The 15,285-nt window shown below is 39.6% G+C and overlaps 1 protein-coding gene across 1 annotated transcript; it reads right to left on the bottom strand.

The window, feature by feature from the left end:
- Positions 1–2,679: 2,679 nt before the first annotated feature.
- Positions 2,680–10,954, bottom strand: LOC139736526 (limbic system-associated membrane protein-like). Its single transcript, XM_071647275.1, has 9 exons — positions 10,885–10,954; positions 8,895–9,056; positions 8,018–8,356; positions 6,976–7,117; positions 5,723–5,823; positions 4,933–5,087; positions 4,085–4,268; positions 3,336–3,389; positions 2,680–2,750 (listed from the first exon to the last, which is right to left on the bottom strand). The coding sequence occupies exons 1-9, from the start codon at positions 10,952–10,954 to the stop codon at positions 2,680–2,682; spliced, it is 1,278 nt and encodes a 425-aa protein (XP_071503376.1).
- Positions 10,955–15,285: the final 4,331 nt, after the last annotated feature.

The raw sequence follows: 15,285 nt of genomic DNA, 5'->3' as shown, positions 1-15,285 counted from the left end.
ACTCCCGAGCCACTTCTATCCAGCTGAACGCATACTTTTACCTCTCCTGTCTTTTGTGACTAGTGATGAGATCTCCTCCATATCTTCTGTTTAGTCGTCTACAAAGTTTGTGAACACTGGTGCATTTGGATACTATCCTTAACGACTCACAGCTGCTGAAATCCCTCAACACAGTTTTAAGATGACCACACATATTCTTTCCACACAACCAAAGGAACAACTAGAGATGAATCTTTTTCTCACAATCAGATATAACTCAGCTCAGGAGGTTATACAATGTACTTCAGGCTGTCTTTTTTCTGACTATTCAAAACTGACAATGGAAAGATCAAGCAGTCAACATACATAACAAAATGTCAAACAGGCATTTCTCCTTATTTCAAATACATGCTGATATAGAACAGGCATAGTGGGTACTTTTAGTTGCCAAGAGATTATTGACTAATTTTCTGTTTATTGATTTGTCCCTTTCTTTTTCTGACTTTGCAAAATGATTGTTCCAAACTCCATCTTGCAGATTGCAGTATCTTGTGTTGCAAAATGGTGTAAGATAGATGGAAAAGTAGAATAGATCACTAGCACAGAGGATAGTGAAGTGGAAGTATATCTGGCAGAAAGGCTGATCAAAACTTGGTTTTAAGTTCATTTTCCTCCTTTTTTCTGCATGCTGGTATGTAAACATTCCTAGATCATTATTAATCCATGTTATCTCACAATGATTAGAAAATGACCTATTTTGAATGTTTGCAAACAGCTGTGTAACATGATACAACCACTGATGCAGCAGTTGTTGATTCTTCTTTCTTCTTTTTCCAACTTTTTGGGGTCTATTTTGTTTGTTTTGTTTGCTTTTGGAATCAAAACCATTTCCACTCTTCCTCTGGTTTACCTGATAATGATATGCAGAAAAATGTTCTATATTAATGACCCACAAGGACCAGACAAATACGCTTAGATGACATACGAAATAATGCGTAAACACCACAAGAAATTTACAGAGCAAGAAATTGATGACCATACACATTTTCAATTATTGAGAATCAAGTGATTGGTATCTTGTTTAACAGGAGGCAGGGTGTTACAAGTTAGTATGCCCAGCTCACATGCTAGAAGTGAGTCTAAATTCAAAACTGTTCAACTTGATACAACCATTTTACTTTACAAGCTGTCTTGAGACTTAGCTGAGTAATGACTTTGCTACTTGAATATTTATCATATGAAATATATCTGTGTGTAAATAACAATATTTAGTTCCCTTCTTTTTTTTTTCTGGATTTTGGAAATCCTTGCCTCCAAATTTTCAAGGATTATATTCACAATGTGGTGAAGGCAGATTAATATTGAAAGTCATTCCACACCTTTGGGTAGATGTAAAGAGTGTTAGCTGCTCTTTGAGTAGAAGTATTGTTACTCATTGTGTGAATGAAATGTTTGCAACTTTATCATGTTGTTAAATGCATAGATGAGATATTACTTTGTACTTGTATTAAGATTGATATGTAGTCAAAATTACACAATGAATGATGAAGAAGCTTGTGATTTTATTACTTAAGTTCCTTGAATGAGGCTAAGTCTCAGATTGAAACAATATATTCTATGATATGTGCAAAGAAAACATGGTTTGTTGTGTCTCATTCATTTACCAGTGTATAGAGTACTGTAAAAGTGGATATTTTCGTGCGAGTAATTTTTTGTGCTCGGCTGGGTAAGATGGATTTCCCATGTTTTTAATTCCATGGAATCAGGACATTAACTACTGGAATATGTGGCATGCAAAAATATTCCCATGCTTGTACACTTTGTATTTTTGCGCTTGCTTCTGATTGTGCGAAACGCGCAAGTATAACCACACTGCAAAAATTTCTACTTTAACAGTAAATACATGTCTTTGTCAACTCATTGTCATTGAGGTGACAAGACCTCATAATTCAAAATCTGAAGTTTCCATGGGAGTTGGGAATTCATTATATTCATTGTTTTTTTTTTCCAAAATATCGTCAGTGTTGATGTGAAATAATGTAGAAATATTGTTTTGGATTGCATTAATGAAAAATGAGGTGTCCTAAAACTCCAATCAGTATTTTAAATCTTCAAAATTAAGTTAGGAGGCTGTTTATAATATATTCATTTCAATTGGCATGTTTTTATATTTTATTTAAAAGTATGCCAATTGAGATAAAAGTTCTTATCAAACCATGTACGATATAGGACCTACAATATTACAAGATCAATACAACCCACTTTGTTGCAGAGTGTAGCAGCAACAAATACATGTACTCTGGTGAAAGGAATACTTTATATTCATGTAGTCAAGTCTGCAGATTTTGTTAGAACCTTTCTCCAAAAAGAGTCCATGCTCTTCCTAAAATTGCTTACTCTCATTCACAATACAGTAACTATCCTTGCACACTCTTTATAAAGTTGCGTTCAAAATTGGGGAAATTTTAAGATCTCATTTCAGGGGCTGATCCAGGAATTCCGTAAAAGGGGAGGCGCCTTTGCAAAATTAAAGTGGGGTGCATGCACCCCTCTTTTTTTTTCCTTTTTTTTTTTCTTTTGTTTTAACCAAAAATAAAGAAGGGCGCACGCCTGTTGTGCCTCCCTCTGGATCCGCCACTGCATTTGAATTCAGTAATATTAAAAAAGAGTGAAATGTAAGAACGATCATGTAGATTTCCATCACAGCCAAAGTGCCAGCACTCCATAGAATGAGAAAGGGGCAGGACACAGACAGGACTGTGGAACTCTTGCTAGTCAGCATGGGAGATTCGAGGCTGTTTTCTGAGATGGGGAAAAATTAGATGTAAAGGAGATTTTCATGTGACTCCAGTTTGAAAAAGGACACAACAAATACCAGAAATATCATTTTTATTACCAAAGTTGTCAAAAGTCATCAAACTGATTTTGATGATCATGAACACTGTAAAAAATTTAATAAATCAAAAAAATATTGATAATGGCAATTTAGTGATGGTGATGATGATGATAACAATGATGATAATAATAACAATAATAGGAATAATACTTAGAAATACAAAATTCATGATAAAAGTTGTAATGATTACCATCATTGTAATTATTTGTTTCATTTTTTCTTCCACAATTTTCACAACAACTTAACTAAATTGTTACCATTATATTTATGGTTGTTTCACCAATTCATATCCATTAGATTAATATTGATATACTTGATACAGTGAATTCCCCCTAGGTTTCGTACGAATGTCACTTTATAGTGTCATAATTCTGTCCTCATAATGTTGTAACATGATATTATTTTGGCAGTATAATACTTAGTAAGAATATGAGAAGTACATACGACAGTAGTATCATACCTGACTTCATAGACCCTGTGGTGACCTGGTTTCCAGGGGGCGTGGTCAGATCAGCTTCCGCACGATTTGCATGAAAAATGAAAAAGAAAAAAATAGGACAGTATTACTGTGTGAAGGCAATGTGAATCTTCTGCTAAGAATCCAACATTTTCATTGCAAGATCAATATTCTAGTGTGTCATTTGACTTTGTCTCGGAAGCCAATGGACAAAGAGTGCAAATTCTTCGTTACAAGATGAGCTTTTATCAAAAAGTCAAAAAGGAAATTACTGACTGACACTGAAGACATTGTATGATTGTGTGTGTGTGTGTGTGTGTGTGTGCGTGTGTGCGTGTGTGTGTGAGTCTGTTAAGTTTGATTCTTTTCCCGCTCAAATCTATGTAATGCTAGTCAAGCAATATCGAAAAATTAGAAAATTTAAGTGTGAGTCGGTAAGGTTTTGTTTTTGCGCTGAAGACATTTTTTTTTCCTTGTCAGCTGTAAAAACCTGAGAGTGGCACCAGAAGTTTTGGGGTTTTGTTTTTGTTTTTGTTTTGTTTTTTCGAGGGGGGGGGGGGGGGGGGGGGGGGGGTACTTGTTAGCTCACGAAACCCGGAAGTGCCCCCCCCCCCCCCCCCAATTTTTTAAAACGTGGCGCAAGCGGTGATAAAGTCGTGTCAAACACACAATCTAGATGTAGAGACTGAGGTAATGACGTTAAATGCGTGATCCGCGTTCGACGCGGCAGGCATCTGCAGCTGCAGACTTACCGTATGAAGTGTTGATAAGAAGCGTAGCGCCCTCTCCGGCTCCAAACACGTTTCTTCCACGCACCATCACTTCGTACGACGTATCGGCACGAAGGTCTCTAATTACGTATTCGACGCGCGAAGTACCGCCGTCTTCGAGCTCGATGACCTGCTCGTACCAGGAAGGAACCATAGCAGAGTTTTCCTGATGAAGACAAGAGATTTATAATACATGTAGTACCCGAACGATAATCAACAATCAAGCAAAGTGTCCGCATGATGTTGAGCAATGTTAAACCACTGATCGCTACTCCTTCTACAGATCGGTGTGTTGGATGCGCTTTTTTTTCCTGTTTTTATTGTGTCATTTGCAGTGTGTTTGTTTTGTGTGTGTGTGTGTATTTCGGGTTATTTTGAGTTTCCCGTGAGAGACTTTTTTTTTTTTTGCCTTTTCCTTTGATCGCTTTTGTTAGGATTCTGAATTGTATCGATGTTACCATTTTGCTATTGTTATATCTCTGAAAAAAGAAAAATTAAATTTCTGTTTATTTCTTCTGTCATGGGCTGTTGTCAAGAATTATTGTCTTTGCAATGCTGAAATTTGCCATGTGAAAAAGAAAATGCATTTCTTCTGATCAATCAAATCCAGAAATGCACACACACACACACACACACACACACACATACACAAGAACACATACAATAAAAAAATACCAAACGCATTTTGAAAATCATTTAGCATTCAAATGGCTGCATTACGAACAGTAATTGAAAACATTTTGACTATGCGTATATTTACGTTTAGTTTAGCAAGTTGACTGAGATGCATCGTCCTGTGTATCCGTTTCACTAGGACCCACATTACTTACGCGTGATGCAGTATGTTCCCGTATTGCTATGACGAAAGAGTCCACTCGAAGAGGCATGCGGTAGGGCGTGCCAACATTTGGATCAAGGACCAGTTTGTAGGCGTGTCTGCGAGATCCCGTCCGTGGACTCAAGAACTTAGGCGCCTTTGGTCGACCTGGAGAGGACATCACAGAGAAACGAGTTACATGTATTCATATAAGTTAGGATCCAGCTATCGAAACAAGAGACGAAAATGCAATTTTGCTAAAACCCAGTGCGATCATTGTGTATTTTTTCCATGATGACTTACTCTTTACTGGGTCCCTGCAAGGGGGGTGGGGGGGGGGGGGGGGTGGGACCATGTGAAGAGTTTTATCCGAAAACGAGCTAACTCTATTTTTGTCAAGTTGAAATATTTGTGATTAAAGCTGCTAAAAAACAAAGAAAACAAGAAGAAAATACGGGATACTTTTAATCATAACTTCTAGAATATTCCTTGTTATGTCACAAGATTAGTGAGGTATTACTGTGAAGGTTTAATTCTACTTTGTCTGATGATGGACTTACTTTGAAATGTTTAAAAATGGCGCTTAGCTCATTTTGCAATAAAAATCTTAATGTCGTTAATAGAACGGCAGAGGTGCGTTTCAAGTTCCGTAAACTTTTGATAGCCATCTGTCATCGTACTTTTGCTCCAACTGCACTCGTGTATAATAATCAAGATAGCGATTCGTGAGAATGGTAATCATACTAGTTGGCCTATCGCGCCTATAGCAGTAATTATTTGGTCTATACTGCCCCTGTAGTCACCTGTTATTTCGGTGCTGGTTGTAACTGTGCCAACTGCGTTCCGAGCTGAACAGACGTAGTTTGAATACTTTGAGGGCTTCAAGTGAACAATGACCAGGTACCTGTGTAACGAAAAACAAATAAAAGGTAATAAACAAAAACGCAAGATAACATCATGAATATAAAAATATCTGTTGTACGGATTACCGGATTCACAGATCCACAACCCCTAGGTTGTGGAATAGATTACCATTAGACATTCGGAAATGTCAGACTTTAGACAGTTTTAAATCAAAAGTGAAAACTTTTTTGTTTTAGCATGGCCTATTTCTTTTTGTACTTCCCATATACAATGCAGCATTGTGCAACATAGGAATTTAAGAGCTCTTGAAGCGCAGTAGAATATATAGACATAGTTTGTGCGCTTGATAAATGATTTAATATTATTATTATCATTATTATAAAAACCTACTGCACCCCCACCTCCACCACATAATGGTGGATGGGTGTCAGTACTGTCGAGAACTCTGATGCAATGAGAACATTTGACAAAAACGTCTATTCGGGGGGGGGGGGGGGGGGGGTGTTTCATCAACGTTTGTCAGTGCTGACAACTGACAATTTCAGCAAAATCCTTGGTTTTGATTGGCTGAGATGCTCTGGTCACTGACTGTTACTATGGTGATTCAAGTTGTCAGCGCTGACAAACGTTGATGAAACACCCCCCCCCCCCCCCCCCAGAATACTTGTAGTCATGAAATTTCATGCTTATGTGTCTGCAAAAATTCAGGACATCGGGCCATGGGATATAGTTAATACCCCCACCCCCAGCCCACTCCTCCTCCCGCCCCTATTGCTGGAACCTCCCTGCTACATTGTATTATGGCCTGGTTTATTGAATGATCAATACGTGTTCCTCGGCTTTCGGTAAACTATTATAAGGTGATAGATAATGAATGAATGATAACTATGAAAATCAGATAATAATAGTGACAACGTGTATAATCGCCCCTAAACCTTGTCATTATGTTTTTCTTTCATGGAAGCCATTTCGATGTGATGTGATCTCTATTTTGTTCATTATCACCACTTCTTAACGCCTCTTCCAGGTAAAAGAAAAAACTTCAAATATTTCAAATACAATATGAAGGAAATGGAAAGAGAACGTTCACCACTAACTGTTATGAAAGTCAAAACAAGCTTTGATCTCATGATATCTTTACTGGGAAGACATTGGAATGACTTTGCCGATCATCGCGTAAACAAAAATTTACCTTCCCTTGCAGACGAATGTACCGTCCTCACGTGACCAACTGACTTTTGGAGCCGGAACGCCATCGGCTTCGCAAGATATCCTGATATAGCTGCCTAGTCCCACGTGTATCGCTTTAGGGAGGGGTTTTATTTTAGGCATGTCTGGATTGAAGAAATGATAGCAAAAGTCGACTAGGAAAATGAAAGATGAATACAGGCAAAACTTGTCTTGTGTTTTTGTTTTGTTGTTGTTGTTTTTTGGCTGATTTTTGTTGTTTTCTTTTATGATAGGCCTACGTATTTGAAGTGAATGATTGCCCCAAATTTTCTCGGCTTTTATACCAGAATTAATAATATCCGAATATAGTACGCGTTTGATGACCAATTATCAATTAGAAGCCTTCGAGAAAGCATCTGTCGCTGAGTTCTGTTGCAAAACCCGTTTGTGTGTGTGTGTGTGTGTGTGTGTGTGTGTGTGTGTGTGTGTGTGCGTGTGTGTGTATGTGCGTGTGTTTGTGTGTGTGTGTGTGTGTGATGTGTGCGAACTTTACGAGGGATATACGTCTACATTCACTTGACATTCACAAGTTCACCATATATGCAACATGGTTGTGCACGTAATAAACGAAATGAAGAGTTTGTTCGCAAAAACCGATAAGCCCATATTTGCCAAATGGAGATATTTGCGATTAAAGGTCAAGAAAAATAAAGAGATTAATAAGAAAGATTTTTTTTGACCATAACTCCAAAAATGTACCTTTATATGTAGTGACCAATATGTCATTTAAAAGGTGTTATTTTGTACTTTATGACAGAGACCGTACTTTAAAATCTTCAAAAATGGACTTACCGGTTTTTGCGAACAAACTCTTCAAAATGTATTGACTTCCTGTTTTTCTATCAAACTTTCTGTTTTGATGTAAAATAGGTTCTATGGCGTGTGACAGGTATTATAAAAGACACAAACTTGACAACATTGTAGGCCTGCTAGTTATCATAATCTATTTTTCAATAGGTTCAGAGTGGAATTGAGTGACGGCAAGAATCAATGATGAAGCTTACATCTCACTGTAAGACGGACTGTCACGTCGACACTCCCATACCCGTTGGATGCACGGCAGGTGTACAGCCCTTCGTCCTCGATGGTCACATTTCCAATAACCAATCGCATTCCCCGTATCATATCTCCCCTTGAAATCCGTGCGCGCGAGGCGGAGTCACTTCCAGCCAATGAGATCCACGCAACCTCGGGAGGCGGAAACGCTGTTGCTAGGCAATCTAGTAACGCTGGCGCTGATTCGTCGACGGAGATTTCAGTCGGTAGGCGGGTCTTCCCTGCATTAAGCGTCTCGACAAGGGTTGTCTTGTTGTTAATAAGGACTGACTTGATTATTGGTATACCTTGAATTTTGAATAAAATGATAAGGGATTTTTTAAAGGCTGGAATTTACAATATAGACTAACGTCTCCGATTATGCAGCGTATTTGCACATCTCTTGCATAAGTAACTACACAAGAGCTATCCGTCAATATCAAATCAAAATAAACTGATATGTGATCGCAATGCCATGTAATAGTTTGAATAACGAAGATTACCTTGATAATTAGTTCAACTTCCTTATTGATTCCTGACCACCTTATACTTTTGATATTACATACAGACATAGGTATAGATAGCTGGCAGATATGTAATATTATGACTATGCGTAGATATAACACGGATAATGAGGTTACTAGTACAGAAAATAGATGAAGATAGACAGATAGATAGATAGATAGATAGATAGATAGAAATATTCATTTCCAGGTATAATTTATGTATAGAAAAAGAGAGAAAGAAAAATATAATGGATGAGGTGTTATATAGTTATATATTAAAAACAAGAGAGAAAAGGGGTCGGAGACATTATCACGACACAGCGAGACTCGTTACACTCACGTCCTATTTGCAACACGACGGTCTTGGTTGCTTCCGGTGATGTATTGACTTGACAAAGGTAGGTCCCTGCGTCACGTGACTTCACGGATGAGATGTGAAGGTCAAAGGTCGTGAGGTCGTCTCCCAGAATTCTAATACGGGGGTCTTGTGTATATGAGATAACTGCATCATATAAGAGAGAGAGAGAGAGAGAGAGAGGAGAGAGAAAGAGATTAAACAAAAGCAAAGATATGAGACATTATAACAATAATAATTAAATTGAAATTTTCATAGCGCATATAACAAATGTTCCCAGAGACTCCAACTCTCCCGTTTTCGACGGGAGATCTCCCGCCGAAAACACATTTTTGCAAAATCTCCCGTTCTCCCGTTTGAGATTTAATTTCTCCCGCCCTGGCTCTTTGTCTCCCGTTGGAAAGGATTTCTTACATATTTCTATCGTATGTTGAAAAATAAGCCTTAGATAGCACCAGAGAACATCTAGAACCCTGGGAATTTCGCGCTTCGCACACATCAACTTTGAGTCTCCCGTTTGCTAGAGGTTTCAGGCGGGAGAATCTCCAGATCAGAAGGTACTTTGGGTTGGAGTCTCTGTGTTCCCTATGCGCTTTACAATCTCATCACAAAACATACTGTAAATAACAATTTACTTTCAACACACACATACATGCACAAAAAATTCATTATTCACAAATAAATAAGTTTTTAAAGAAGATTTGAATTAGAAAAGTTGAAAGTTAGAAGATTAGGATTGAGACTCATTTGTGTAGGTACAAGGATTTGTCGAGGATCTTAAACTTGAATTGAATACAAATCATTGTCATGTATGTGACGTTATTCTGATCAGGTTGCCATAATATTATACATTGTATTCAGTGGCGGATCCGGGGGTGGGGGAGGGGGGGGGGGGGACCGGGCGCGTGCATCCCCCTTTAATTTTGTAAAGGCGCCTCCCCTGAACGGAATTCCAGGATCCGTCCCAGGTATTCGAGTTCATGGCGAGGAGAAATCCCTGGATAAAACATCCATGCACAAAGTCTTTAGGGGACTATGCAGGGGCGGATCTAGCTTTTTATAAGGGGGGGGGGGGGTTGGGGCGGAATGCGAGGGAGCGTAGCGACCGAGCCCGAGCGAGCGGAGCGAGTGAGGGGGGAGGGTGTGGGAGGGGGTGTCCCCCCTCCCACAGTAGGGAGAATTTTTGAAAATCTGTGAGTGAAAATGGCGTGTTCTTGCATCTAAAACACCACTATTTTTGGTAGAGAGGTCATTGCCAAATTAAAAATTACAAGTTTAAAAAAAAAAAGATAAGATTTAAAAAAGAACGGTCCCCGGATTTTTTTTTTTTTTTTTTTTGGGGGGGGGGGGGTTGTAACCCGCCCCCACCCCCCCCCCCCCCCCTAGATCCGCTTCTGCTATGATTTTTATTGTTTTTTTCGCAGAATGTATACATGTGTTTGTATGAAAAATGCCTCATGTTGTAATGACTACTCCCACTTTTTTTTTTTTGCTATCTATGTATCGTTCCTTCAAACGTATGTCGAATTTATAATTTTTGTACATTCTGTTGAAAGAAGTGAATATAAAACCTTTGAATTTGAGTATGAAAATTTGTTGTTATTGTCGTGCGCATTGTCGTCGTTGTTGTTGTGTTACTGCTGATGCTGTGTTGTTGGTGTTGCTGTTTTTAATTCATACAGTAGTTTACTGCACATTGTTTGCTTTTTGCTGACAGGGCGTGGGCTCCAAAGATTTCTTCCATTCTATGTTACATGCTAGTTTACATAGTTAAGAGCTTGCTTCTAAAAGGCACTAAATTCATTGAAAAATGAACTTAGTAACTTTTGGAAGCATTAGGCTCTTCGTGACCACGCTTTAACGACACCTCTACATCCCCGGGAGGTCTTGATATACATGTAATTTTTATATACTAGATCAGGTCAATGAGTTATCATGTCCGAACGCAGTTTCTTCTTATCATTATAGACCCTACCTGTTGGTCCTTCCTGTTTGATCCACGTCACTTTGAGACCCGCAGACCCGTTTGCCAGGCTGCATGACATTGTGACGTCATCACCGACGTATACAGTTCTCAACTCTCTCTCCGGGCCTAGAAAAACAGATCCCTCTACGACCGAGAAGAGTGAGGAAAAAGGAAGAGATTGAAATTGTAGAATTCGAAAGCAGAAACAGAAAAAAGAAAATGAGTCGATTGCTAACATATCCACTCTCCCGTGCATGGCTAGACAAGAAAAAGACACACGTAAAAGAGTATGAAATTAACTGGTTATCTCCATACAGATTTAATGAATTTCACACTTTGTTCATCGATATGCATTGATTTGCCAAAAGGGCACAAACTAATAAGGCCTATTGGGGTCCACAGAATGCTCAGTATACACAAACCATAACCGGCTCTAACAAGCTTCCCAAATTAATTGTATATAGTAAATGGTATATCTAACGTAGATGGTAACGTTTTATTGCACTCTTCAAGGTTGGCTTGTTTCCTGTGTTACACAGCAGAGGAAGCCGTATGCGTGTGTCGTGCTACCTCGAATAATAAAGCACTTGATTTGTTGTTCACTTCACATGTTACGGACGTTGACTTCCGGAGAAAAGATAAGTTGCAGAATTTTTATGAAGTTCATGTGTTCATGACAGCTTTTCACGACCAACGACGAGAAGTTATAAAGAAGAAAGTGTCCTGACCTTCCGCAAGTTGACTTTCCAAGTTCAAAAAATAAAAAAAAATAAAAAACAAGCAACAGACACACAGACACACAGACACACACGACATAGAGTTTTCTTGTCCGGCTCTATAACTTATTCAATTCCATATAAGTAATTCCGATAATGGATATGGTTGTGGTAATACTTGATTCACTGACTTGGTACCGAAACAATTAGCAAATTTGGCTGATTGTTGTGAACGTTACTTTGGTGGTTAATTGGTTGGTTGGAAAAGCAAAAGATCACTGGCTGTAGTAATATACGTCCCCTGAGAAGGACAAAGGAAATGAAAATGCGATGGGGCAAATAGTCAAAGAGTAATACTAGGCCTATAGTGATATTGTAAACCAAAGGACTAAGTAAACTGTCTCTCAGGAATGAAAGCGTGCACCAGATCTCGTTCACTTTTCCTTCATGACGGCATATAAAATTGCCAAGTTCATTATTTCTGCATTTAAATGTGTATTTAGTTAGATGCTTCAGATTATGTACCCACCTCCTGCTCCAAATTGGGAGCCTTTTGCCATGCACGCCCGCAGCGATGCCTCGAAGGCGCAGATACCCGAAGTGTTACCATGGTTACCAGCTATGTCCGCTGCGGATTCCAATTCGCTGAGGCAAGGGCCCAGGAGTTCGCTCGCTTCAAAGGTAGAACATATCGTTACGAGTCCGACGCCTGCTATCCATGGACGAAGGACCATAAACAAAGAAAAAAAAACACGAAACAAAAAAAATCAAACAAACAAAACACCCTATCGTTATAGAAGGATCACGATACGACGATTTGTATCATTCTCATTACTGTCATTAATTTCACTGTCTTTTCTATTTTTTTTTTTTTTTTGGTGCCTTGAAAGGCATAAACAGGTGTTACGACCAAAAATCACTCTGAGAATGATCGCACAAAAGAAACAATCAACTGATGTTCAGGCGGTTTATTAACAGTGATATTGTGGGTACAGACTGGTAATCGGCGTCACATCAGTACAATAATGATCACGAGAAACAAATATGTCAGTAGTGGAATTACTTACGTAGGCATTACACGCAATATCCCTGGAAATGTCCAAATATGATGTTCGATGCACAAATGAATGATCCGCGATGCACCGATGAATGATTCCTTCGACGTAAATCCAAACGCAGGTTGCGATAATCCACGGTATAGATCCGGGGTAAAATCCACGAAATATGTCCACGGCGAAACGTGCAGAGTCCAAACGTTGTGACGACCACGTCCAGTTGATGCGTTGAATGATGATTCACTTAATAATGTTCAGCTAAGAATCCAGCCCATCACAGCTTTTCCGTAGCAATGTCCATTGACACAAAAATGGTGTCTATCCCCAATGAAGGCAAATTAATTATCTGCAGGCAAAAATGTCTCCCAGGCCAAGTATCTCCACAAACATAACACGTCAGCAGGTAACACAGGACTGACTATAACAAGTCGCTTCAGAGCCAGAAGTGACGTAACTCTCAGAGCAGAGGTGTTGGGTACTCTGTCTACTGCAGAATTTCTCTGGCTTATATACTATCCATTCACCCCCTTCTAGCACATTCTATAACTCTCTCCAACCTACTAGCCAGTCCAAGTTCCAGGAAACCTGGATGACTCACTGCCTATCTATGTACAAAACATCATTGCCAAGAATAACTACCAATCACATTGGGCTACAGGGACCGTGCCTCACTCAGCCAAATATGTTAGCACTTCCCAGAAGATTCTGGAATGGGTGAAATCAATCTAGATTGAGTGAGCTATAATGTATTTCCTCTTACATGCATGTACTGTGTAGTTACATTGTATACCACCTAGAAAATTCTCCACTGATCTGGTCAGCCTGTATGTACTATATCTATACCACATAGAATGTTCTCCATTAATCTGGTCCACCTGTGTACATACACATTAAAACAGCCAGGCATACAGTACATCATACATGTACGTGTACATAACTACTAGTGTGTACATTTGTGACACCATCCCCCATGGGAAAAAGAAAGCCTTGCTGTAGCAAGGGTTTCTTTTACCTTCACAATTTCTCATTGTTATTTGCAACGAATGTGAAGTAAAGTCCAAGTCAAGCAACAATAATCACATACTATCACATGCCTTTTGGATAGCTGTATTAATTCCATGTTCTCTTTTCATGGATACTATTTACAATGATATTGCTTGGATTCTCGGAGCTTATATAATCATATCAAACTGTTTTGCACACATTAATGAATATGCTAAACACATACACTGGAAATAATATGCGGTGAAAACTTTTCACCTTTGATACTCTCTTCATGTTACACTCTTGACAGAGCGTCGGCAATTACATTGTTTTTGCCTGCCACATGTTTGATTTTGAGTGCATATGGCTGCGTCATCATGCTCCATCTGAACAATCTGTTGTTCTTCATTTTGAACCGGTCAAAAAAGACCAAGGGGTTGTGGTCAGTATAGACCGTGATCTCCCCTTTGCTATTTGTCAAGTACACTTCGTATTGCTGGAGGGCAAGGATGAGACTGAGAGCCTCCTTCTCAATTGTGGAGTACTTCTTCTGGTATGTGTTCAATTTTTTGGAGAAGTAGCTAACTGGTCGTTCAGTGCCTTCTTCATCTTCTTGGAGCAAAACCGCTCCCACTCCTACATCGCTAGCATCTATTGCCACCTTGAATGGCTTTGCGAAGTCAGGAGCTGCCAAAACAGGCTCATTAGCAAGGACTGCCTTTAGTTTCTCGAAGGCTCTTTGACACTCATCAGTCCACGTGTACTTCGCCTTGCCCTTCAGCAGGTTTGTTAGGGGGGTGACTACAGTGCTGAAATTCGGTACAAATTTCCTGTAGAAACCAGCCATGCCCAGAAATCTGAGCAACTCCTTCTTGGATTGGGGGATGGGAAAGCCTAGTATAGCCTCTACCTTGGCTTCTCTTGGCAATACTTGTCCCTGACCGACTACATGCCCGAGATACACCACTTTGGCCTTTGCAAATTCACTCTTTGCCAGATTAATCACCAATCCGGCCTCCTTGAGTCGATCAAAAAGTTGCCGCAAGTGTGTAATGTGCTCCTCCCACGTGTCACTGTACACTAGGATGTCATCAATGTATACTACACAGTTGTCAAGTCCGGCAATGATTTGGTTTGTCAGCCGTTGGAAGGTGGCCGGAGCATTTTTCATGCCGAATGGCATTACTTTGCATTGGAACAAGCCATCTGGTGTAGCAAAGGCAGAAATCTCTCTGGCTTTGTCGGTCAAGGGCACCTGCCAGTATCCCTTTAGAAGGTCTATTTTACTGACATATGCAGAATTTCCGACCCTGTCAATGCAGTCTTCTAGTCTGGGAATGGGGAAAGAGTCTGTTTTCGTCACGGCATTCACCTTTCTGTAATCTATACAGAATCTTTGAGACCCATCCGGTTTGGGCACCATGACGATTGGAGAGCTCCAACTGCTTTTACTCGGTTCTATTATGTCATTGTCTAGCATGTATTGAACCTCTTCCCTTACTTTTTGCAGTTTGCTCGGGTTTAGTCTGTAAGGGTTCTGCTTGATAGGATCAACATCTCCTACATCAACATCATGTACAGCCAGAGGGGTGCAGCCTGGCTTGTCCTTACACAATTCTTCGTACTCGTGTAACAGACTAGTCACATCTTTCCTC

The sequence above is a fragment of the Diadema antillarum genome, unplaced genomic scaffold (assembly GCF_040938485.1).
Source record: "Diadema antillarum isolate AM-2024a unplaced genomic scaffold, OU_Dant_1.0 seq00000651_RagTag, whole genome shotgun sequence".
Classification (NCBI taxonomy): Eukaryota; Metazoa; Echinodermata; class Echinoidea; order Diadematoida; family Diadematidae; genus Diadema; species Diadema antillarum.
Note: the sequence above shows the minus strand (reverse complement) of the source record. Positions and strands in the feature narration are given on the sequence as shown.

Excerpts from the sequence above, each read along its gene's own strand:
- LOC139736526 (XM_071647275.1), bottom strand. The coding sequence starts at position 10,954 with ATGTCATGCAGCCTGGCAAACGGGTCTGCGGGTCTCAAAGTGACGTGG. Across the intron at positions 8,357-8,894 it reads CGTCGTGTTGCAAATAGGAC|GTATACCAATAATCAAGTCA; the intron begins GTGAGTGTAACG and ends TCAAAATTCAAG. Across the intron at positions 3,390-4,084 it reads TCTTATCAACACTTCATACG|CTGATCTGACCACGCCCCCT; the intron begins GTAAGTCTGCAG and ends ATCGTGCGGAAG.